Here is a 24,517-nt window from a genome sequence, read left to right as displayed (position 1 = left end):
CCATCACCGGTTCCCCGATGCCCAGCGCTCCCCATGCCCAGTGTCACCAGTGCTCCCAGTGCCCAGTGCTCCCGGTGCCCAGTGCTCCCCATCACCAGTGCCCAGCGCTCCCCATGCCCGCTGCTCCCCGCACCCATCTCTCCCCAAGCCCGCTACCAGTTCTCCCAGTTCTCCCAGTGCTCCCGGTGCCCCCCCCGTCCCCGCCCCCGCCCTCCCCTTCCGGGCCCGCCCCGGCCCTGGCTCCGCCGGCGCCATCTCGGCGCTCCGTGCCGACCCCCCCTGCCCCCCCGCCATGCAGCCGGTAAGGCCGAGCGGGGACCCCCGGCACCCCCGCAGCCGCAGCGGGGCGGGGGGCGGCGGGGCTGGGCGGGGGGAGCGCCCGGACCCGCTCCCGGTTTCGGTTTCGGTTTGGCGGCAGCTGCGGCGCGGGGCGAGCGCGGGGACCCCCGGGGACCCCCCCGCCTCTCCCCCCGGCCCCGCTCCCGGTGGGTGCCCAGCCCCCCCCCCCCCCCCCCCGCATCGCGTCGTGCAGGGGCCCGCGGGTGGGGGGGCTGCGGGACCCCCGGGGCGAGCTGTGCGCGGGGCCAGGCAGCCCGGGGGTCTCCGCAGCCCCATCCCTGGGGGTCTCTGCAGTCCCATCCCGGGGGTCTCCGCAGCCCCATCCTGGGGGTCTCAACAGCAGCGACCCGGGGGTCTCCGCAGCCCCTTCCCGGGGGTCTCCATAGCCCCAGCTCGGGGGTCTCCGCAGCCCCATCCCGGGGGTCACCCCATCCCCGGCCCGGGGGTCTCCACAGCCACAGCCCTGGGGGTCTCTGCAGCCCCATGCTGGGGGTCTCCGTAGCCCCATCCTGGGGGTCTCTGGAGCCCCATCCTTGGGGGTCTCCGCAGCCCCATCCTGGGGGTCTCCACAGCCACAGCCCCATCCCGGGGGTCTCCGCAGCCCCATCCTTGGGGGTCTCCGCAGCCCCATCCTGGGGCTCTCCACAGCCACAGCCCCATCCCTGGGGGTCTCTGCAGCCCCATCCCAGGGGGTCTCTGCAGCCCCATGCTGGGGGTCTCCGTAGCCCCATCCCTGGGGGTCTCCGTAGCCCCATCCCTGGGGGTCTCTGGAGCCCCATCCTTGGGGGTCTCCGCAGCCCCATCCTGGGGGTCTCCACAGCCACAGCCCCATCCCTTGGGGGTCTCTGCAGCCCCGGCCCGGGGGTCTCCGCAGCCCCATCCCTGGGGGTCTCTGCAGCCCCGGCCCGGGGGTCTCCGCAGCCCCATCCTGGGGGTCTCTGCAGCCCCGGCCCGGGGGTCTCTGCAGCCCCATCCTGGGGGTCTCAACAGCCCCGACCCGGGGGTCTCTGCAGCCCCATCCCGGGGGTCTCCGCAGCCCCATCCTGGGGGTCTCTGCAGCCCCGGCCCGGGGGTCTCCACAGCCCCATCCCGGGGGTCTCCGCAGCCCCATCCCGGGGGTCTCCACAGCCACAGCCCTGGGGGTCTCAACAGCCCCGACCCGGGGGTCTCCGCAGCCCCATCCCGGGGGTCACTGCAGCCCCATCTCTGGGGGTCTCTGTAGCCCCATGCTGGGGGTCACCGCAGCCCCATCCTTGGGGGTCTCCCCTGTCTCATCTCTGGGGGTCTCTGCAGCCCCATCCCGGGGGGTCTCTGCAGCCCCATCCTGGGGGTCTCCCCTGTCTCATCTCTGGGGGTCTCTGCAGCCCCATCCTGGGGGGTCTCCACAGCCCCATCCCGGGGTCTCCACAGCCCTGGCCTGGGGGTAACTGCAACCCTGGTCTGGGGGTCTCTGTAGCCCCATCCTGGGGGTCTCTGCAGCCCCATCCCTGGGGGTCTCCGCAGCCCCATCCTTGGGGGTCTCTGCAGTCCCATCCCGGGGGTCTCCACAGCCCCATCCTGGGGGTCTCAACAGCCCTGACCCAGGGGTCTCTGCAGCCCCATCCCGGGGTCTCCGCAGCCCCAGCCCGGGGCTCACTGCAGCCCCATCCTGGGGGTCTCCCCTGTCTCATCTCTGGGGGTCTCTGCAGCCCCATCCTGGGGGGTCTCTGCAGCCCCATCCTGGGGGTCTCCACAACTGCATCCCTGGGGGTCTCTGCAGCCCCATCCTGGGGGGTCTCCACAGCCCCATCCCGGGGTCTCCACAGCCCTGGCCTGGGGGTAACTGCAACCCTGGTCTGGGGGTCTCTGTAGCCCCATCCTGGGGGGTCTATGCAGCCCCATCCCTGGGGGTCTCCGCAGCCCCATCCCTGGGGGTCTCTGCAGCCCCTTCCTGGGGGTCTCAACAGCCCCGACCTGGGGGTCTCTGCAGCCCCATCCTGGGGGTCTCCACAGCCACATCCCCATCCCTGGGGGTCTCTGCAGCCCCAACCCAGGGGTCTCTGCAGCCCCATCCTGGGGGTCTCCGCAGCCGCATCCCTGGGGGTCACGGGAGCCGCATCCCTGGGGATCTCCGCATCCCCATCCCAGGGGTCACTGCAGCCCCATCCTGGGGGTCTCCCCTGTCTCATCTCTGGGGGTCTCCGCAGCCCAATCTCTGGGGGTCTCCGCAGCCCCATCCCAGGGGTTTCCCCAGTCTCATCTCTGGGGGTCTCCGCAGCCCCATCCTGGGGGTCTCCCCTGTCTCATCTCTGGGGGTCTCCGCAGCCCCATCCCGGGGGACTCCGCAGCCCCATCCTGGGGGTCTCCCCTGTCTCATCTCTGGGGGTCTCTGCAGCCCCATCCTGGGGGGTCTCTGCAGCCCCATGCTGGGGGTCTCCACAGCCCCATCCCGGGGGTCACCGCAGCCCCATCCCGGGGGTCTCCGCAGCCCCATCCTGGGGGTCTCCGCAGCCCCATCCCGGGGGTCTCTGCAGCCCCATCCCAGGGTTCTCCACAGCCCCACCCCAGGGGGTCTCTGCAGCCCCATCCCGGGGGTCTCTGCAGCACCATCCTTGGGGGTATCCGCAGCCCCATCCCGGGGGTCTCCTCAGCCCCATCCCTGGGGGTCTCCGCAGCCCCATCCTGGGGGTCTCTGCAGCCCCATCCTGGGGGTCTCCGCAGCCCCATGCTGGGGGTCTCCGCAGCCCCATCCTGGGGGTCTCCGCAGCCCCATCCTGGGGGTCTCTGCAGCCCCATCCCGGGGGTCTCCGCAGCCCAATCCTGGGGGTCTCCCCTGTCTCATCTCTGGGGGTCTCTGCAGCCCCATCCCGGGGATCTCCGCAGCCCCATCCCGGGGGTCACGGCAGCCCCATCCCTGGGGGTCTCTGCAGCCCCATCCCTGGGGTCACCACAGCCCCATCCCTGGGAGTCTCTGCAGCCCCATCCCAGGGGTCTCAACAGCCCCATCCCTGGGGGTCTCCGCAGCCCCATCCCTTGGGGGTCTCTGCAGCCCCATCCCGGGGGTCATCGCAGCCCCATCCTGGGGGTCTCCCCTGTCTCATCCCTGGGGGTCTCTGCAGCCCCATCCTGGGGGTCTCCACAGCCCCATCCCGGGGGTCACCGCAGCCCCATCCCTGGGGGTCTCTGCAGCCCCATCCTGGGGGTCTCCGCAGCCTCATCCCAGGGGTCTCCGCAGCCCCGACCCGAGGGTCTCCAGAGCCACAGTCTCATGCTGGGGGTCTCTGCAGTCCCAGCCCCGGTCTGGGGGTCTCCGCAGCCCCAGCCTGGGGGTCACCAGAGCCCCATCCTGGGGGTCTCCGCAGCCCCAGGCCGGGGGTCTCCGCAGCCCCAGCATCCGCACTGGTGGCCACAGGTCCCCTCAGCCCCGGGACGGGGACATTCTGGGGACTGCCACCTGCCGCAGCTCCATGCGTGCCCTGGGAGGAGGGGGTACCGTGGCTGCAGACCCCCCCCTGCCACGCTCCCAGCCGGGTCCAGCGAGGGGACGCTGCTGCTGGCTGCCGGGGTCCCCTCAGCCCCGGCTCCGTTTCGCAGGGCGCGGTGACGTTCGAGGACGTCGCCGTCTACTTCTCCCCCGAGGAGTGGGTCGAGCTGGCGGCGTGGCAGCGGGAGCTCTACCAGGAGGTGATGATGGACAACTATGACCTGGTTGCCAGCCTGGGTAAGGATGCGACCCTGGGGCATCTCCGGAGGCTCAGCCGGGGGTCCGCAGCCCGACCTGCCGTCTCTCCACGCAGAGCCGGGCTTGCCGAGTCCGTCCCCGGTGTGTGACGAGTAACGGCTCCAGGTACCCCTGCCCGGCTGCGCGCCCACGCTGGCACCGGCAGCCCCCCAGGGCCCTGGACGTGGCAGCCCCGCTGCTCCCCCCCCCTGCCCCAGGCACATCGCGGTGGTCCTTGGTGGTGGTCCTCGGTGGTGGTCCTCAGCGGCTGGGGGGATGCTGAGGCTGCTCTCCCACCCCCCCCCAGGCACAGGTCCCCAGTCCAAGCTCGTCTGCAAAATGGAGCCCGGAGAGGAGCCACGCGGGGGGGTCCCCCACGACGGGGGGGACGGCGGAGGTCCTGCCGCCGCTGGCACCTGTGAGTGACCGCGGGGACCCCCGGCCTGGGGCACTGGTGCTGGGTTAATAAGTTGGGGGGGCGCGTGGCACGCGGCGGCCGGACCCCCACCGCGACGGGGTCCTGTCCAGCGTCTGCGCTGGGCAGCTTTGGGGGTCCCACCTCGGTTGTCCCATGGGTGTCGCGGGGGCGGGGGGTGAGGGGACAGTCACGGGGTGCCCCCATGCCGCGACAGCCCCCCCCCCACGACCACCCCCCTGTTCCCCACAGCCGCCTGGGGTGGGATGCCCGGCGAGGACCCATCCGGAGACGACGCCGGGGGCCGCTGGGTCGCGGGCGCGTCGCCCACCGAGGACGTGGGCTACCCCACGCTCTGCCCCGGCTGGTGCCACGCGGCGCCGGGGTCCTGGCCCGGAGACCCCCGCCACGATCCGGCGAGCTGGGAGCGGGACGAGCAGCCACCGGCGCTGCCCGCGACGGGGGGCGAGGGTCTCGTGATCTGCGGCGCCTGCGGCCGGACCTTCGAGGACGAGACGCGGCTGGACGCTCACCGGGCCGAGCACCGGCGCCCGGTGCCGTGCCACCGCTGCGGCGCCTGCGGCAAAGCTTTCCGCCACCTCCGCAACCTCCTGACCCACAAGAAGCACCGCGGCCGACGCCGGCACGGCTGCGCCGACTGCGGCCGGACCTTCTGCCTGAAGGGTGACCTGCTGCGGCACCGGGCGAGCCGCGACGCGCCGGCACGCGGCGAAGAGCGGGCGGGCACCGCGTGCCGCCGGTGCCCCGATTGCGGGCAGCGCTTCGAGGACGACGCCAGCCTGGGCCGGCACCGCGCGGCGCACGGCGAGGAGCGGCCCTTCGTCTGCGGGCGCTGCGGCCGCAGCTTCAGCTGGAGGGAGAGCTTGCTCATCCACCAACGCGGCCACGCGCAGGAGCGCGCCCACGCCTGCCCCGACTGCGGCCGCCGGTTCCGCCGCCGCGGGAACCTCCTGGCGCACCGGCGCGTGCACACGGGCGAGCGGCCCTTCGCCTGCCCGCAGTGCGACCAGGCCTTCTGCAACAAGGCCAACCTCGTCACCCACAAGAAGCTCCACCGCCGCTGCCGGACCTTCGCCTGCTCCCGGTGCCGCCGGGGCTTCAGCTCCGAGAGCAAGCTGCGGGCGCACCAGCAGGCGCACGGCGAGGGCGACGGGGATGGTGCGGTGCAGTGCCGGCAGTAGCCGCGGGAGGGCGCTGTGCTGGGTCCGGCGAGACGTGGGGAGGGTGGAGAGTTGGGCAGAGAGGAACCTGGTGAGGTTCAACCAGGGCAAGGGCAGAGCTCAGAGGGTTGGCATCAGCGGCGCTGAGTCCGGTTGGAGGCTGGTAACTGGTGGGGTTCCTCAGGGGTCAGCACTGGGCCCAGTCTTGGTCAACTTCTTCATCAATGACCTGGGTGAAGAGTCAGAGCGTACCCTCAGCCAGTTTGCTGGTGACACCAAACTGGGAGGAGTGGTGGACACCCCGGCAGGCTGTGCTGCCATCCAGTGAGACGTGGGCAGGGTGGAGAGTTGGGCAGAGAGGAACCTGGTGAGGTTCAACCACGGCAAGGGCAGAGCTCAGAGGGTTGGCATCAGCGGCGCTGAGTCCGGTTGGAGGCCGGTAACTGGTGGGGTTCCTCAGGGGTCAGTAGTGCGCCCAGTCTTGGTCAACTTCTTCATCAACGACCTGGATGAAGAGTTAGAGCGTCCCCTCAGCCAGTTTGCTGGTGGCACCAAACTGGGAGGAGTGGTGGACAGCCCGGCAGGCTGTGCTGCCATCCAGCGAGACGTGGGCAGGGTGGAGAGTTGGGCAGAGAGGAACCTGGTGAGGTTCAACCAGGGCAAGGGCAGAGCTCGGAGGGTTGGCGTCAGCGGCGCTGAGTCCGGTTGGAGGCCGGTAACTGGTGGGGTTCCTCAGGGGTCAGCACTGGGCCCAGTCTTGGTCAACTTCTTCATCAACAACTTGGATGAAGAGTTAGAGTGTCCCCTCAGCCAGTTTGCTGGTGGCACCAAACTGGGAGGAGTGGTGGACACCCCGGCAGGCTGTGCTGCCATCCAGCGAGATGTGGGCAGGGTGGAGACTTGGGCAGAGAGGAACCTGGTGAGGTTCAACCAGGGCAAGGGCAGAGCTCAGAGGGTTGGCATCAGCGGTGCTGAGTGTGGTTGGAGGCCGGTAACTGGTGGGGTTCCTCAGGGGTCAGTAGTGGGCCCAGTCTTGGTCAACTTCTTCATCAATGACCTGGGTGAAGAGTCAGAGCGTCCCCTCAGCCAGTTTGCTGGTGACACCAAACTGGGAGGAGTGGTGGACACCCCAGCAGGCTGTGCTGCCATCCAGCGAGACGTGGGCAGGCTGGAGAGTTGGGCAGAGAGGAACCTGGTGAGGTTCAACCAGGGCAAGGGCAGAGCTCAGAGGGTTGGCATCAGCGGCGCTGAGTCCGGTTGGAGGCCGGTAACTGGTGGGGTTCCTCAGGGGTCAGTACTGGGCCCAGTCTTGGTCAACTTCTCCATCAACGACCTGGATGAAGAGTCAGAGTGTCCCCTCAGCCAGTTTGCTGATGACACCAAACTGGGAGGAGTGGTGGACACCCCGGCAGGCTGTGCTGCCATCCAGCAAGACGTGGGCAGGGTGGAGAGTTGGGCAGAGAGGAACCTGATGAGGTTCAACCAGGGCAAGGGCAGAGCTCAAAGGTTTGGCATCAGCGGTGCTGAGTGTGGTTGGAGGCCGGTAACTGGTGGGGTTCCTCAGGGGTCAGCACTGGGCCCAGTCTTGGTCAACTTCTTCATCAATGACCTGGGTGAAGAGTCAGAGCGTACCCTCAGCCAGTTTGCTGGTGACACCAAACTGGGAGGAGTGGTGGACACCCCAGCAGGCTGTGCTGCCATCCAGCGAGACGTGGGGAGGGGAGGGTGGAGAGTTGGGCAGAGAGGAACCTGGTGAGGTTCAACCACGGCAAGGGCAGAGCTCAGAGGGTTGGCATCAGCGCTGCTGAGTCCGGTTGGAGGCCAGTAACTGGTGGGGTTCCTCAGGGGTCAGCACTGGGCCCAGTCTTGGTCAACTTCTCCATCAACAACCTGGATGAAGAGTTAGAGTGTCCCCTCAGCCAGTTTGCTGATGGCACCAAACTGGGAGGAGTGGTGGACAGCCCGGCAGGCTGTGCTGGATCCAGCAAGACTTGGACAGGCTGGAGAGTTGGGTGCAGAGGAACCTGGTGAGGTTCAACCAGGGCAAGGGCAGAGCTCAGAGGGTTGGCGTCAGCGACGCTGAGTCTGGTTGGAGGCCGGTAACTGGTGGGGTTCGTCAGGGGTCAGTACTGGGCCCAGTCTTGGTCAACTTCTCCATCAATGACCTGGATGAAGAGTCAGAGCGTCCCCTCAGCCAGTTTGCTGATGGCACCAAACTGGGAGGAGTGGTGGACACCCCGGCAGGCTGTGCTGCCATCCAGCGAGACGTGGGCAGGGTGGGTGGAGAGTTGGGCAGAGAGGAACCTGGTGAGGTTCAACCAGGGCAAGGGCAGAGCTCAGAGGGTTGGCATCAGCGACGCTGAGTCTGGTTGGAGGCCGGTAACTGGTGGGGTTCCTCAGGGGTCAGCACTGGGCCCAGTCTTCGTCAACTTCTCCATCAACAACCTGGATGAAGAGTCAGAGCGTACCCTCAGCCAGTTGGCTGGTGACACCAAACTGGGAGGAGTGGTGGACACCCCAGCAGGCTGTGCTGCCATCCAGCGAGACGTGGGCAGGGTGGAGAGTTGGGCAGAGAGGAACCTGGTGAGGTTCAGCAAGGGCAAGGGTGGGGTCCTGCACCTGGGGAGCAACAACCCCAGGCACCAGTACAGGCTGGGGCTGAGCTGCTGGAGAGCAGCTCTGTGGAGAGGGACCTGGGTGTCCTGGTGGCCCCATCTTCAGTGCTGTGTCCAGTTCTGGGCTCCCCAGTTCAAGAACGTTGAGGAGCTACTGGAGAGAGTCCAGTTCTGGGCTCACCAGTTCCAGAACGATGAGAAGCTACTGGAGAGAGTCCAGTTCTGGGCTCACCAGTTCCAGAACGATGAGGAGCTACTGGAGAGAGTCCAGTTCTGGGCTCCCCAGATCCAGAACGATGAGGAGCTACTGGGGAGAGTCCAGTTGTGGGCTCCCCAGTTCCAGAATGATGAGGAGCTACTGGAGAGAGCCCAGTTCTGGGCTCCCCAGTTCCAGAACGATGAGGAGCTACTGGAGAGAGTCCAGTTCTGGGCTCCCCAGTTCGAGAACGATGAGGAGCTACTGGAGAGAGTCCAGTTCTGGGCTCCCCAGTTCAAGAACGATGAGGAGCTACTGGAGAGAGCCCAGCGCAGGGCTACGAGGATGAGGAGGGGACTGGAGCATCTCTGCTATGAGGAGAGGCTGAGGGAGCTGGGCTTGTTCAGCCTGGAGAAGAGAAGGCTGAGAGGGGACCTTGGAAATGCCTCTAAATATCTGCAGGGTGGGGGTCAGGAGGCCGGGGCCAGACTCTTCCCAGTGGTGCCCAGTGACAGGACAAGGGGCAACGGGCACAAACTGGAGCAGAGGAAGCTCCAGCTGAAGATGAGGAAGAACTTCTTCCCTCTGAGGGTGACGGAGCCCTGGCCCAGGCTGCCCAGGGAGGCTGTGGAGTCTCCTTCTCTGGAGATATTCAAGACCCACCTGGCCACGGTGCTGTGCCCCCTGCTCTGGGTGACCCTGCTTGGGCAGGGGGTTGGGTGGGGGGTCCCCAGAGGTCCCTTCCACCCCCACCAGGCTGGGGTTCTGGGATTATCGCCGCGTGGAGGGGCTTCATCCTGCCCGCACAGGACATGGCCTTGCTGGCACCCGCAGCCCGTCCAGGACCTGCGAGCCCTGGGCTCCACAACCCCTTTGGACCTCGAAATATCCCTGCGGGGCACCTCCCAGTTCTCCCAGTCCCACCAGTGCCCCGCCCCTGCGTGGGGGGTGTCTCCTTGTCTGTCTTTAAAGCCAGAAGCGAGCGATGTCAGCGTGGGGTCTGGTCTCTTGCAGCGGAGCGGGACGGCCCCGAGCGTCCCCCCACTTTTGGCCCTTGGTCACCCCCGGACGTGGGGGGCTGGGGGTGGGCTGGGCAGCTCCGGGGGGCGAACAGCACCCAGGACCCCCACCCCGACCCGCTCCCCTGGGTGTCGCGGGCTCTGCTGGGCAGTGGGGTGGGACAACTGCCCCTTCCCCATCACTTTCCCCATCCCATTGCTCTTTCCCCATCCTCTTCCCCATCCCCTTCCCCATCCTCTTCCCCTTCCCCATCCTCTTCCCCATGCTCTTCCCTTCCCCATCCTCTTCCTCTTCCCCATTGCCATCCCCTTCCCCATCCTCTTCCCCTTCCCCATTGCCATCCCTTTCCCCATCCTCTTCCCCTTCCCCACCCTCTTCCTCTTCCCCATCCTCTTCCCCATCCCCTTCCCCATCCTCTTCCTCTTCCCCATTGCCATCCCCTTCCTCATCCTCTTCCCCTTCCCCATCCTCTTCCCCATCCTCTTCCCCATCCCCATCCTCATCCTCTTCCCCATCCTCTTCCCCATCCTCTTCCCCTTCCCCATCCTCTTCCCCATCCTCATCCTCTTCCTCTTCCCCTTCCCCATCCCCATCCTCATCTTCTTCCCCTTCCCCATCCTCTTCCCCATGCTCTTCCCTTCCCCATCCTCTTCCTCTTCCCCATTGCCATCCCCTTCCCCATCCTCTTCCCCTTCCACATTGCCATCCCCTTCCCCATCCTCTTCCCCTTCCCCACCCTCTTCCTCTTCCCCATCCCCTTCCCCATCCTCTTCCTCTTCCCCATTGCCATCCCCTTCCCCATCCTCTTCCCCTTCCCCACCCTCTTCCTCTTCCCCATTGCCATCCCCTTCCCCATCCTCTTCCTCTTCCCCATTGCCATCCCCTTCCCCATCCTCTTCCTCTTCCCCATTGCCATCCCCTTCCTCATCCCCTTCCCCTTCCCCATCCTCTTCCCCATCTCCTTCCCCATCCCCATCCTCTTCCCCATCCTCTTCCCTTCCCCATCCTCATCCTCATCCTCTTCCCCTTCCCCATGCTCTTCCCTTCCCCATCCTCTTCCCCTTCCCCATTGCCACCCAGGTCCCCATGTCCCCATATATATCCCCATGTCCCCATGTATGTCCCCAAGTCCCTGTGTCCCTGTGTTCCCATGTCCCCAGGTCCCCATGTATTTCCCCACATATGTCCCCATGTCTCCACATATGTCCCCATGTCCCTATGTATGTCCCCAGGTCCCCATGTCCCCACGTCCCCACGTATGTCCCCATGTATGTCCCCAGGTCCCCATGTCCCCAGTTCCCATGTCCCCACGTCTCCATGTGTGTCTCCACATATGTCCCCATGTCCCCATGTATGTCCCCAGGTCCCTGTGTCTGCATGTCCCCACATCCCCATGTATGTCCCCAGGTCCCTGGTGTCCCCAGGTCCCTGTGTCCCCACGTCCCCATATATGTCCCCGGGTCCCCGGTGTCCCCATGTCCCCACATGCCCATAGTATGTCCCCACATCCCCATGTATGTCCCCAGGTCCTCATGTCCCCATGTCTGTCCTCACGTGTGATGTCCCCACGTATGTCCCCATGTCTGTCCCCACGTCCCCACGTCCCCCATGTCTGTCCCCACGTGGGATGGCCCCACGTATCTCCCCAGGTCCCCATGTCCCCCATATATATCCCCATGTCCCCCGGTCCCCATGTCTGTCCCCAGGTCCCCACGTCCCCATGTCTGTCCCCAAGTCCCCAGGTCCCCGTGTTGCCATGTCCCCATGTCCTCATGTCCCCATGTATGTTCCCAGGTCGCTGTGTCCCCAGGTCCCCGTGTCCACATGTCCCCACATGCCCATGTATGTCCCCACATCCCCATGTATGTCCCCAGGTCCTCATGTCCCCGATGTCTGTCCTCACGTGTGATGTCCCCACGTATGTCCCCATGTCTGTCCCCACGTCTCCACGTCCCCCATGTCTGTCCCCCACGTGGGATGGCCCCACGTATCTCCCCAGGTCCCCATGTCCCCATATATATCCCCATGTCCCCACGTCCCCATGTATGTCCTCCCCGGTTCCCCATGTCCCCACGTATGTCCCCATGTCCCCATGACACCACGTATGTCCCCAGGTCCCCATGTCCCCGTATATATCCCCATGTCCCCCGGTCCCCATGTCTGTCGCCACGTCCCCACGTCCCCATGTCTGTCCCCAAGTTCCCAGGTCCCCGTGTTCCCATGTCCTCATGTCCCCATGTATGTCCCCAGGTCACTGTGTCCCCAGGTCCCCGTGTCCCATGTCCCCACATGCCCATGTATGTCCCCACGTCCCCATGTATGTCCCCAGGTCCTCATGTCCCCATGTCTGTCCTCCACGTGTGATGTCCCCACGTATGTCCCCATGTCTGTCCCCAGGTCCCCATGTCCCCACGTCCCCCATGTCTGTCCCCACATGTGATGTCCCCACGTATGTCCCCATGACACCATGTATATCCCCAGGTCCCCATGTCCCCATGTCTGTCCCCACGTCCCCAGGTAGCTGTGTCCCCAGGTCCCCATGTCCCCACGTCCCCATGTATGTCCCCAGGCATGGCGGGGGTCCCGGTGGGGGTCTCAAGCAGGGGGTCCGGGCGGGGGGGTTGGGGTCTGGGGGTCCCGGTGGGGGTCCCGGGCGGGGGGTCGGCGTCCGGGGGTCCCGGCGGGGGTCTCGGGTGGGGGGTCCAGGCGGGGAAGCTGGGGTCTGGGGGTCCCGGCGGGGGGTCCAGGGTCCCGGCAGGTGTCCGGGCAGGGGAGCCGGGGTCTGGGGGTCCCGGTGGGGGTCCCAGTTGGGGTCCCAGATGGGGGGTCCAGGGGTCCCGTTGGGGGTCTGGGTGGGGGAGCTGGGGTCTGGGCATGGCAGGGGTCCCGGTGGGGGTCTTGGGCAGGGGGTCCGGGGTCTGGGGCACGGCAGGGGTCCCGGTGGGGGTCTCGGGCTGGGGGCCCCGGGCGGGGGGTCAGGGTCTGGGGGTCCCGGTGGGGGTCTCGGGCGGGGGGTCCTGGGCGGGGGGTCGGGGTCTGGGGGTCCCGGTGGGGGTCTCGGGCGGGGGGTCCGGGGTCCCGGCGGGGGTCTGGGCAGGGGAGCCGGGGTCCAGGGGTCCCAGTGGGGGTCGCAGGCGAGGGTTGAGTCGGGGTCCGGGGGCACGTTGGGGGGTACGTCGGGGGTCTCGGGCGGAGGGGTCGGGGTCCGGGGGTCACAGGCGGGGGGTCCGGCGGGGGGTCCCAGCGGATGTCCCGGGCGGAAGGTCCGGCGTCCGGAGTCCCGGCGGGGGTCCCGGGTGGGGGGTCCGGGGGCGCGGTGGGGGTCCCGGCGCGGGTCCCGGGCGGGGGGTCCGGTGGCACGGTGGGCGTCCCGGGCGGGGGGTCCGGGGGTCCCGATGGGGGTCCCGGGCGGGGGGGTCCGAGGTCCAGGGGGTCCCGATGGGGGTCCCGGGCGGGGAGTCCGGGGTCCGGGGGTCCCGATGGGGGTCCCAGGCGGGGGGGGCCGGGGTCCGGGGGTCCCGATGGGGGTCCCGGGGGGGGTCCGGGGGTCCCGATGGGCGTCCCGGGCGGGGGATCCGGGGTCCGGGGGTCCCGATGGGGGTCCCGGGCGGGGGGTCCGGGGTCCGGGGGTCCCGATGGGGGTCCCGGGCGGGGGGTCCGGGATCCGGGGGTCCCGATGGGGGTCCCGGGCGGGGGGTCCGGGGTCCGGGGGTCCCGATGGGGGTCCCGGGCGGGGGGGTCCGAGGTCCAGGGGGTCCCGATGGGGGTCCCGGGCGGGCAGTCCGGGGTCCGGGGGTCCCAGGCGGGGGGTCCGGGGTCCGGGGGTCCCGATGGGGGTCCCGGGCGGGGGGTCCGAGGTCCAGGGGGTCCCGATGGGGGTCCCGGGCGGGGGATCCGGGATCCGGTGGTCCCGATGGGGGTCCCGGGCGGGGGGTCCGGGGTCCGGTGGTCCCGATGGGGGTCCCGGGCGGGGGGTCCGGGGTCCGGGGGTCCCGGGGGGGGGGTCCCGGGGCCGGACTACAGCTCCCGGCAGCCCACGGGGCGCGAGCCCTTTGTCTGCCTCGCCCCGCGCGCCGCCCGCCCCGGTGCCTCCGCCGCGATCGGCCGGGGGGGGATGCCCGGGCCGCGCCCCGCTGGGCGCCCGGTGAGAGGGGGCCGGGGGGGGGGGGGCAACGGGAAGTGGGGGGCACAGCCCGGGGGGGGCACCGGCGGGGGCGGCACCGGCGGGGGGGGAAACGGGAGGGGAGGCACAGCCCGGGGGGGTACCGGCGGGGGGGGCACCGGCGGGGGGGGCAACGGGAGGGGAGGGGCACCGGCGAGGGGGGGCAACGGGAGGGGGGGGGCACCGGCGAGGGGGGCAACGGGAGGGGAGGCGCAACCCGGAGGGGTGTACCGCCGGGGGGGGGGCAAAGGGAGAGGAGGCACAGCCCGGGAGGGGTGGCACCGGCGGGGCGGGGGGGGGCACCGGGAAGGGGGGCACAGCCCGAGGGGGCCATCGGCGGGGGGGGCACCGGGAGGGGGCAACGGGGGGGGGGGGGCACCAGCAGGCGGGGCAACGGGAGGGGAGGTGCAGCCCGCGGGGGGCATCGGCGGGGGGGGCACCGGGAGGGGAGGCACAGCCCAGGGAGGGGGGGACACCGGGACCGGGGGTGCAGCGGCGGGGGGGGTGCAATGGGTGGGGGAGCACAGCCCGTGGGGGACACCGGGACCGGGGGGGCAATGGGCGGGGGGGCAATGGGCGGGGGGGCACAGCCCGTGGGGGACACCGGGACCGGGGGGGGCACCGGCGGGGGGGGTGCAGCGGGAGGGGGGGCTCAGCCCGGGGGGGACCCCGGCAGCTGGAGGGCAGTGGAAGCGGGGGGACACCGGGACCGGGGGGGCAATGGGCGGGGGGGCACAGCCCGGGGAGGGGGGGACACCGGGACCGGGGGGGGGGACGGGGGGAGGGGGCAATGGGCGGGGGAGCACAGCCCGGGGGGGACATCGGGACCGGGGGGGCAATGGGAGGGGGAGCACAGCCCGGGGGGGTCCCCGGCAGCAGCAGAGCACCGGGCGGGGGGCACGGCGGGGGCGAGCCGGGGATGGGGACAGCGTTTGGGGGCTGGTGGGCCCGGCCGTGCCCCCCACCCTGTCCATCCGCCCCCCCCCCCCCATGGCCGCGGGACTGGGACGCTGCTCGCTCGATGTCTGGGTGCCAGCGGGGGCTGGGCACCCCCGGACCCCCTCCAACCCCCGGACCCCAGCCCCGCTCCGGGGTGGTTCTAGGGGCAGCTGGGGTTGTTCTGGGGGCTGCTCCTGGCTGGGGAGGGGGCTCGAGGCTGGGGTGGGGGAGTTCCGGGGGTGTGGGTGGTGCGAGGGGGGGTCAGCACCCCGGAGGAGGGGGAAGAGGGGTGTCACCCAGAGCACCCCGGGGGTCCGGCACCTGCTGGACCCCCACTCAGCCCCGCAGGCGACGTCTTTCCGGGGTGCCGGTGGGGGGGGGGGGGTCCCTGAGCCGGGGGGGTGTTCACCTCGAAGCGCCCGCCGTGAGACCCAGAAAACGAGCCCTTTTCGGCGCCGTTTTTTTGGGTCTGAATCTCCATTTCTCGGAGTCTGCTCTGTCCTGACCCCGTACGGCTGCCAGGCTGGGGACGGCGGTTTGGGTGACAACAGGGTGACCTGGCACCCATCCCCTGCCACCCCGGGCCACGATGCCCCCGGGACGTCCCCCTCAGCCCGGCTGCCCGGGGACGGCCGTGGGGTGATGGGGGGGTCTGGGGCAGGCGTGGAGCTGGGGGGGGGGGTGATGGGTGCCGGGAGGTCGGCATCCGCGTGTCTGCGGGTGCTCCCCGGGACCGGGGTGGGGGGAGGCTGGAAGGAGAATTTCCCACTTCCCCATCCCCGGGGCAGGTTTTTCCGGAGGGACCCCCGGTTCCCCACCGATGGAGCCAGAGGAGAAGCCCTTTGGGGGGGATCCCCAGGACGCGACGCTCTGGGGGACGCCCGACTCCGGCAGCCCAGGTGAGGCCGCCGAAAGCCGCTGCCCTGGCACCCTGGGGACCTCGGAAGCCCCCCCTTACCTTGGCCACGGGACCCCCCGGCCTGAGCTGCTGCATCCTGCGGAGCCAAGGAGGGTGCTGGGGTGGGGATGCCGTGCCCGGTGCTGGGCTGGTGTCCGTCGGGTGAGGGTCCTTGCTGGGCAGCAGGTCCGTGGCTTGATGCCCCGGTTTCCCCCCGTGGTACCCACGGCGGGGGGGGGGGAGGGGCTTCGTGCCCCCGTGGGAGGGAGCGATGCCGGGCTGCCCGTGCTGCCCAGGGACCCGGGCGCAGCTTCATCTTCCTCAGGAAAGGCGAAGCACGAGATCGTGGTGAAAACGGAGCCGGAGGATGAGTCCTACATCGGGTACCCCCAGGGCCTGGGTGCCGCCGTCCCCAGTGTCCCCAGCTACCCCAGCACTGGTGAGCAGAGCGGGTGGCTGGGGGGGGGTGGGAGCTCGACGAGACCCTCAGCACCCTGGGCATCGAGACCCCTGCCGGGTACCAACTGCTCCGGGTGACGTCCGTGACGGCCGTTGCACCGGGGAGCGTTGCTGGGGTGGCCGTTTGGTGGCTGGGAATTCCCGTCGGGAGGAAAAGGAGGGGGTTCCTTGCATAATAAATATTTAATAACCATGGGTGTTCCGCCTCCCCACGGTTCTGTGGCTGGGGCACCCCCTCCTTTCCCTTGGGACTGGGTGTCACAGAATCACAGAATAGTAGGGGTTGGAAGGGACCTCTGTGGGTCACCCAGTCCAACCCCCTGCCGAAGCAGGGTCACCCACAGCAGGCTGCACAGGACCTTGTCCAGGTGGGGCTGGAATATCTCCAGAGAAGGAGACTCCACAGCCTCCCTGGGCAGCCTGGGCCAGGGCTCCGTCACCCTCAGAGGGAAGAAGTTCTTCCTCGGGTTCAGCTGGAACTTCCCAGGCTTCAGTTTGTGCCCGTTGCCCCTTGTCCTGTCGCTGGGCACCACTGGAAAGAGTCTGGCCCCGTCCTCCTGACACCCATCCTGCAGATATTTAGAGGCATTTCCAAGGTCCCCTCTCAGCCTTCTCTTCTCCAGGCTGAACAAGCCCAGTTCCCTCAACCTCTCCTCGTAGGGGAGATGCTCCAGTCCCCTCACCATCCTCGTAGCCCTCCACTGGGCTCTCCCCAGTAGCTCCTCATCTTTCTTGAACTGGGGAGCCCAGAACTGGACACAGCACTGCAGATGGGGCCTCACCAGGGCAGTGTAGAGGGGAAGGAGACCCTCCCTCGCCCTGCTGGCCACACTCTTCTTGATGCAACATCTTCTTGATGTCTCAGCGCTGGGAGATGCCCGGTGGCCGCAGGGAGCTCCTGGGGTTGGAGAGCAGCGAGCTGGAGGTGGTCCCAGCGTGGCAGAGCGTGGGGATGTCCCCAGGCGCTGGGGTCTGTCCCCACACCGGACGCACGGGCTCTGTCTTTCCTCCCACAGGCATCAAAGCGGAGGTCGGCGTCAAAAGTGAGCCCGAGGATGACTACGGTGGTGACTGCCCCGGCTCCCGGGAGGGGGCCGTGCCCCACCACCCCGCTGCCTGTGAGTGGGGCTGGGGGGGGCCGGGAGGGGCGTGGGGGGACGCAGATGGGGTGTCCGGATGCTTTGCAGGCTGCGGGCGGTGCGGGGGGCCCCGGGCGGGGTTGGGTGCTGGGGTGGGAGACGAGCTCGGCTGTGGGCACGCGGCCGGGCGCGGGGGCATGGAAGAGCCCCCCCTCCTCCTCGATCCCCCTGCTGCTGCCCACCCGCGTGGTCGCTTCATCCCGTAGTGCCCGCGGTGCTGCCTGTAAATGCCACCTGCCGGGGTTGTTGGGGGCGGCTGTCCTGTGCCACCCGGGGCATGGTGACACTGTCCCGTGCCACCCGCGGGAGTCCAATGAGAGCCCAGAATCATCGAATCACAGAATCATTAAGGTTGGAAAAGACCTCTGAGATCATCAAGCCCAACCGTCACCCCAACACCCCCGTGCCTGCTAAACCCTGTCCCCAAGGGCCACATCCAGACGGTGTTTGAACCCCTCCAGGGATGGGGACTCCCCCACGTCCCTGGGCAGCCTGGCCCAAGGCCTGACCACTCTCTCAGCACAGACATTTGTCCCAATCTCCAAGCTGAACCTCCCCTGACGCAGCTTGAGGCCGTCGCTGGTTCCTGGGGAGCAGAGACCAACCCCTCAAGAAGAAGAGAAGGTCTCCCCTCAGCCTCCTCTTCTCCAGACGGAACAGCCCCAGCTCCCTCAGCCGCTCCTCAGCAGACTTCTTCTCCAGCCCCCTCCCCAGCCTCGCTGCCCTTCTCTGGACACGCTCCAGCCCCTCCAGGTCCTGCTTGCAGTGAGGGGCCCAGCACTGCACACAGCACTGGAGGGGCGGCCTCAGCAGTGCCCAGTCCAGGGGCATCATCCCTGCCCTGCTCATCTATGGAATGGAATGGAATGGAATGGAATGGAATGGAATGGAATGGAATAGAATAGAATAGAATAGAATAGAATAGAATAGAAATAGAGTGGAATAGAATAGAATAGAAATAGAGTGGAATAGAATAGAATAGAATAGAAATAGAATAGAATAGAATAGAATAGAATAGAATAGAATAGAATAGAATAGAATAGAACAGAAATAGAATAGAATAGAAATAGAGTAGAATAGAAATAGAGTAGAATAGAAATAGAGTAGAATAGAAATAGAATAGAATAGAACAGAAATAGAATAGAATAGAATACAATACAATAGAGTAGAATAGAATAGAATAGAAATAGAGTGGAATAGAATAGAGTAGAATAGAAATAGAATAGAATAGAATAGAATAGAATAGAATAGAATAGAATAGAATAGAATAGAATAGAATAGAATAGAATAGAAATAGTGGAATAGAATAGAGTAGAATAGAATAGAATAGAATAGAATAGAATAGAAAATAGAAATAGAATAGAATAGAATAGAATAGAATTAGAATAGAATAGAATAGAATAGAATAGAATAGAATAGAATAGAATAGAATAGAATAGAATAGAATAGAATAGAATAGAATAGGTCAGGTCTGGGTTGGAAGGGACCTTTAGAGGCCATCAAGCCCAACCTCCTGCCGTGAGCAGGGACATCTTCAACGGGATCCGGGTGCTCAGAGCCCCGTCCAGCCTGGCCTGGAATGCTTCCAGGGACGGGGTGTCTGCTCCCTCTCTCAGCACCCTGGGCCAGGGGCTCACCCCTCCCACACCAGTGCCAAGCCCAGGGGCACGATCCCCGCCCTGCTCCCGCCGGCCACCCCATTCCTGATCCGAGCCGGGATGCCGGTGGCCTGCTTGGCCACCTGGGCACACGGCTGGCTCCTGCTCAGAACACGCTGGCTCATGGTCACCTCGCTGCTGCGGCGCTGCCAGCCGGCGTTAAAAACCCATCCATGGACCCCCCTGGCCCTGCCCGCGCCCGTCGCAGCACCGTGCTCTCCGTCCGCAGGCGACGCCAAGCCCGAGGTCATCGTGAAGGTCGAGCCGGAGGAGGAGTCATTCACTGGGTGTCCCCGAGGTCTGGGCGACCCGGGAGCTCCCAGCCACCGCGGCGGCACCGGTGAGCACCGGGACGGCTCTGGGGGCTGTGGGACGGGGGGAAGGCGTGGGGTCGAGTGCCCAGGCTCGCCGGGTGCGGGGCGAGGGAAGGGTCCTCGGCGGACACGCGGCGTGTCGGAGCAGGTCAGCCCGCAGAGAGCCCGGGCTGCGGGGTCCTGCCCTGCGTACCCAGAAGCTCAGGTCCTGCAGAAGTGGGTCTTAAAGCATCGTCCGGGCGGTGGCCTTGGCTGAAACGTCCTTACAGCTCCCAGAATATCACAGAATATCACAGAATAGTAGGGGTTGGAAGGGACCTCTGTGGGTCATCTAGTCCAACCCCCCTGCTGAAGCAGGGTCACCCACAGCAGGCTGCACAGGACCTTGTCCAGGCGGGTCTGGAATATCTCCAGAGAAGGAGACTCCACAACCTCCCTGGGCAGCCTGGGCCAGTGCTCCATCAACCTCAGAGGGAAGAAGTTCTTCCTCGGGTTCAGCTGGAGCTTCCTCTGCTTCAGTTTGTGCCCATTGCCCCTTGTCCTGTCACTGGGCTCCTGAGGGAGCGCTGGAGGTGGTGGCCAGGGGGGGCAAAGTGCCTGCTGGGGGGGCTTGAGGAAGGTTTTGGGAAGCCAGCAGAAGCTGGGAGCTTCAACCAGTGCTCAGCTGCTCTTCTGCTTGTCCAGGTAGCCCAGACAGGCAGAAATCGTTGCACGAGAGGTCCGAGCAGCTCCCAGGGTTCCCGGGTAGCGATGCTGTCCCTGCTCGCTCCCTGCAGCGTGGTGGTGCTGGAGGGGGGGGGGCAGCTTGTGATCCCCGTGCCCTGAGCTCCCAAAATGGACCCCACAGCTGCAAACCCCCCCAGGTCTTTGTGTCGCTCCCCAGCCTCTTCCGTCAGGAAATCCAGTGCTGGCCTCGCCGTCCTGGCTGCTCCTGCTCGCCGGGTGCCGGTGCCATCCAGCTCGGGGGCTCCCCTCCTCCCGGGGGGCTCCAGAGGTGCCCCCCCCCCCACCTCAGAAAAATGACTGTGGGGCTCCAGCTGTGGGGGATTCTCTGCGGTTTTGGCTTTGGAGGATATCGCACGCGGCACTGTTGGGTGCGCTGGGACCCGGCAGTGGGTCCGGGGGAGGTGTGGGACCCATCCGGGTGCCGAGGACGGGGCGGCTTCATCCAGCTCCTCCATCACCCAGATGTGCTGGGACATGCCAGCGCAGCTCCAGAGCTGGGACCCTGCAGCTCTCGGCCAGCCTCGCCGCGGTGCCGGGGCGGGGGACGAGGTGCTGGTGCCCCGGCGGTCGGGGGAAACGGGCTGGGGGTCCGCGTGGGATTTGGTGCCGCGGCTGCGCTCTGCCTGCGTCGATGGGTGCAGCTCGGCATGAGCCCAGCGCTTGGGAATGCGCCGGAAACATCTGGCACCCGGGGCAGGTGGTGGTGGGAACTCCTCTTCTCTTGGCAGACGACGAAGGTGAGCAGCGTCCCAAGGAGGAGCTGGAGGAGGCGAAACCGGAGGCAAAGAGCCTGGGGGGTGCCTCGGGGGGGTCCCTGGGACCCCAGCCCCACGTCAGCCAGTGGACGGTGCGGCAGGCGCAGGGCGCGTTGGCCGAGCTCCGGCGCAGCCCGGCAGTTCCTGGGGGGCCGTGGGCTGTCCCCAAGCCCCGAGGGCTCTGCCTGGAGAAGGACACAGCTCCGGTGGTGCCAGCGAGCAGCGCTGGGCAGAAACCCCCCTCTGCCTGCGACGCGGGCACCACCCCGGCCCCCGGCGCCGAGCCGGTGCGACGTCCCCGCAGCCACGGCGCCGAGCGTCCCTTCGCCTGCAGCGAGTGCGGGAAGAGCTTCCAGCACCGGGGGAACCTCATCACCCACCTGCGGGTGCACACGGGGGAGAAGCCCTTTGCCTGCACCGTCTGCGGCAAGAGCTTCAGCCAGAAGGGCGACCTGATGCGGCACCAGCGCGTCCACACCGGCGAGAAGCCCTTCGAGTGCGCCGTCTGCGGCAAGAGCTTCTGCTCCAAGCAGACCTTCATCCTGCACCAGCGCATCCACACCGGCGAGAAGCCCTTCTCCTGCGCCGAGTGCGGCAAGAGCTTCAACCGCAAGGCCAACTTCATCACCCACCAGAAGATCCACCGTGGCGAGCGCCCTTTCATCTGTGCCGAGTGCGGCAAGGGCTTCTGCGCCAAGAAGACCTTCATCCTCCACCAGAAGATCCACATCGGCGAGCGGCCCTTCGGCTGCTCCGAGTGCGGCAAGAGCTTCAGCCGCAACGGCGACCTGACGCGGCATCAGCGCATCCACACGGGCGAGCGGCCCTTCGCCTGCGCCGACTGCGGCAAGAGCTTCAGCCACAACGGCGAGCTGATCAAGCACCAGCGCATCCACACCGGCGAGAAGCCCTTCACCTGCACCGAGTGCGGCAAGAGCTTCAACCGCAAGGGCACCCTCATCACCCACCAGCGCATCCACACCGGCGAGCGGCCCTTCGTCTGCCCCGAGTGCGGCAAGACCTTCAACTTGAAGACCACGCTGATGAAGCACAAGCGCATCCACACCGGTGAGCGTCCTTTCACCTGCCTGGAGTGTGGGAAGAGCTTCAAGTACAAGGGCAACCTCCGGACCCACCACCTCACCCACACGGTGGAGCGGGTCTACCCCTGCACCGAGTGCGGCAAGATCTTCAGCCACAAGAAGGAGCTGACCGTGCACCAGGGCGTGCACACGGAGGAGAGGATCCTCTCCTGCTACCGGGAGGGAGAGTCCTTCAACCCCTTCCTCCCCGTGCACCCGCTCCTCATGTCCTGCACCCAACTCCCGGTGCCGCTGGAAGCCTTGTCCAAGTGCAAGTAGGAGGGCGGGCAGCGGGGAGAGCCCAGTGTCCTGCCCGTGGCACATCCCCGTGGCTGGAGAGGTGAGAGGGAGAGCGATGCCATCACTGCAGACTTAACACCTGCTGCAGGGCCCACGGTGTGGCAGGGCTGGTGGCTTTCCTGGCTGTCACGCGCTGTGGCAGACCCCCGGGTTGCTGGGGAGGAGGTGCCGACCCGGGGCGCTGTCGGCTTTTGGCAGCGCTGGAGGAGCTGCCCCTGCTCCAGCTGGGACCAGTGGCCACTGGTGGGGACACGCAGTTGGGCTGGGACTCGGAGCGATGGGGCTGGTGCTCTGGCCTCGCGCCGGCGCCGTTCACATCCGCAGGTCCTCTGGGGGGGGCTTCGTTGTCCCCCACCCGAGAGTCGCTGTCCCGTTTGCTGTTTAGAGACCCGCAAATTGCAGCCGGTAGATGTGAGGACTGGGGTCGCCTTGCCCCCCCCTGCCAGCACTGGGCTGACCCCTCGCCGGGTTTTCTGTCCCCAGTGCTGCGTCCAGTCCGCTCCCCGACCCCCTTGCGATCCTCCACCCCGTGACAGACATGGCCCCCCCTTGTCTTCTGCAAAGGGACCCCAGCTGGGTTGTCCCTGGGCACACCTCTTCCCCTGGCTGTTGTTTCTGTGAGAGGGGCATTTTTGGAGGGGCCGTAGACGTGAGAGGCCTCGGGGCACCGAGGGCTCCCCAGATGTCTCCCTGACGTGCCATGCGGCTCAAGGCGATGCTCATCACTTCCCTGCCTCAGTTTGCCCATCTGTAAAATGGGGGTAATACCACTTGCTGTCGCTGCCTCCCCGGGTGGTGGGAGGGTTAACCCCTTCCTGACCATGCAGAGCCCCAGGGGGTGGCAAGTGCTGGGCTGGGGGGGCCGGCACCGCTGCTGGGGACCAGGGACTGCTCGTGGCTTAGATGACGTGTGAGAATCCCCTCGGTGAGCCCTTGAGATGCAGCAGGCGAGAACCACGTGTATTTATAGCTCCGTTCTTTTCTAATCTAGAAACGAATAAAAAGTGAGATCAAACACGATGCAGACTGTGTGTCTGGTACAATTTGCTCCTCGTTATTTCTGCTCGCCCTGGCTCGCTCTGCCTCTCCACGGGCTCTGCGGTCCCAGGTGGGAGCTGCAGGACCCCTCGTCCCTCCTTGCCGGGGGGTTTCTGCTGCCTCCGCCTCGCCCCGGCACCCAGCCGGCTGCCAGCGACCAGGGGCCTTCCCGGGAGTCGGCGCAGATAGAGGGTGACGCTGGGTGGCCGAAAGTCATCGTCCTCCACCCCGCCCCGGGTTCAGCGATTGCCGTTTGCGGGAGGGCGCGTGGCAAGGGACGGCTTTGGGCTGCATTTGTCCTGAGGAGCACGCTGCTGCCCGGGAGCTTGCCCGCTGCGGGGTGCAGAGCATCACGCCTGCCTGAGGACACGTGGCAGCCGTGGCTGGGAGCCACCTCCATCAGATGCCTGCAGCAGCCTTGGTTAAACAAAGAGTATCGTGTCTTACACTTCCTACTTTGAGCGGTGTTCACACCTGCCCTGGTTTCGGCTGGGACAGACTCCATTTTCTTCCCAGTAGCTGCTGTGTTTGGGATTTAGTACGAGAAGCACACAGAATCACAGAATCACAGAATGGTGGGGGCTGGAAGGGACCTCTGTGGGTCATCTAGTCCAACCCTCCTGCCCAAGCAGGGTCACCCAGAGCAGGCTGCAGAGAACCTTGTCCAGACGGGTCTTGAATATCTCCAGAGAAAGAGACTCCACAGCCTCCCTGGGCAGCCTGGGCCAGGGCTCCGTCACCCTCAGAGGGAAGAAGTTCTTCCTCATCTTCAGATGGAACTTCCCATGCTCCAGTTTGTGCCCATTGCCCCTTGTCCTGTCGCTGGGCACCACTGAAAAGAGCTTGGCCCCATCCTCCTGACCCCCACCGTGCAGATATTTGTAAGTATATATTAGGTCCCCTTGCAGCCTTCTCTTCTCCAGGCTGAACAAGCCCAGCTCCCTCAGCCTCTCCTCGTAGGAGAGATGCTCCAGTCCCCTCACCATCCTTGTAGCCCTCCTCTGGACTCTTTCCAGTAGCTCCTCATCTTTCTTGAACTGGGGAGCCCAGCACTGGACAGAGTACTCTAGATGAGGCCTCACTAGGGTAGGGTAGAGGGGAAGGAGAACACTGATGTTTTCAGTTGTCGCTATGGAACCAGCCTCCCAAGTTCAGCTGATGAGCAGGGGTGCAGGAGCTGGGGGGTAGCACAGCCAGGCAGAGAGCCAAGCTGGCCAATGGAAATATCCCATACTAGGGATGTCCTCAGTTTATGAACGGGCAATGGCCAGGCAGCAGGAATCCTTTGTTTCTTGTCGCTTTTCTGTGAGTTTGAATCCTTTAACATCTGGGAAGCCGACAGGAGGACAGGCCTTTTTGGTGCCCAACGTGGGGCTCCAAGGGTTGAGATAACAGCAGAACTGACCACAGCGGTTTAAAGGATTTATATCTGTTAGCATTTGCCGGTCGCAGTATCGCTATGCCATGCTCTTGTTTTTGCTGTACATGCCAAAGATTGGTGTTGGTTTTTGCAAGGTGCTTTGCTCTGCACTGCCTGGTAATATTTTGTCTGCAAGATTATTATTAGAGCACTGATCTTGG

The 24,517-nt window shown here is 66.5% G+C and overlaps 1 protein-coding gene across 1 annotated transcript; it reads left to right on the top strand.

The window, feature by feature from the left end:
- Positions 1 to 232: 232 nt before the first annotated feature.
- On the top strand, positions 233 to 22,900 carry LOC104336386 (uncharacterized). The gene is made up of 10 exons (XM_075420011.1): positions 233 to 301; positions 3,913 to 4,039; positions 4,347 to 4,457; positions 4,707 to 5,633; positions 15,356 to 15,466; positions 15,791 to 15,904; positions 16,941 to 17,042; positions 17,610 to 17,816; positions 18,951 to 19,061; positions 20,490 to 22,900. The coding sequence occupies exons 1-10, from the start codon at positions 293 to 295 to the stop codon at positions 21,875 to 21,877; spliced, it is 3,207 nt and encodes a 1,068-aa protein (XP_075276126.1). The 5' UTR covers positions 233 to 292; the 3' UTR covers positions 21,878 to 22,900.
- The last annotated feature ends 1,617 nt before the right edge of the window (positions 22,901 to 24,517 follow it).

The sequence above is a fragment of the Opisthocomus hoazin genome, chromosome 4 (assembly GCF_030867145.1).
Source record: "Opisthocomus hoazin isolate bOpiHoa1 chromosome 4, bOpiHoa1.hap1, whole genome shotgun sequence".
NCBI lineage: Eukaryota > Metazoa > Chordata > Aves > Opisthocomiformes > Opisthocomidae > Opisthocomus > Opisthocomus hoazin.
Note: the sequence above shows the minus strand (reverse complement) of the source record. Positions and strands in the feature narration are given on the sequence as shown.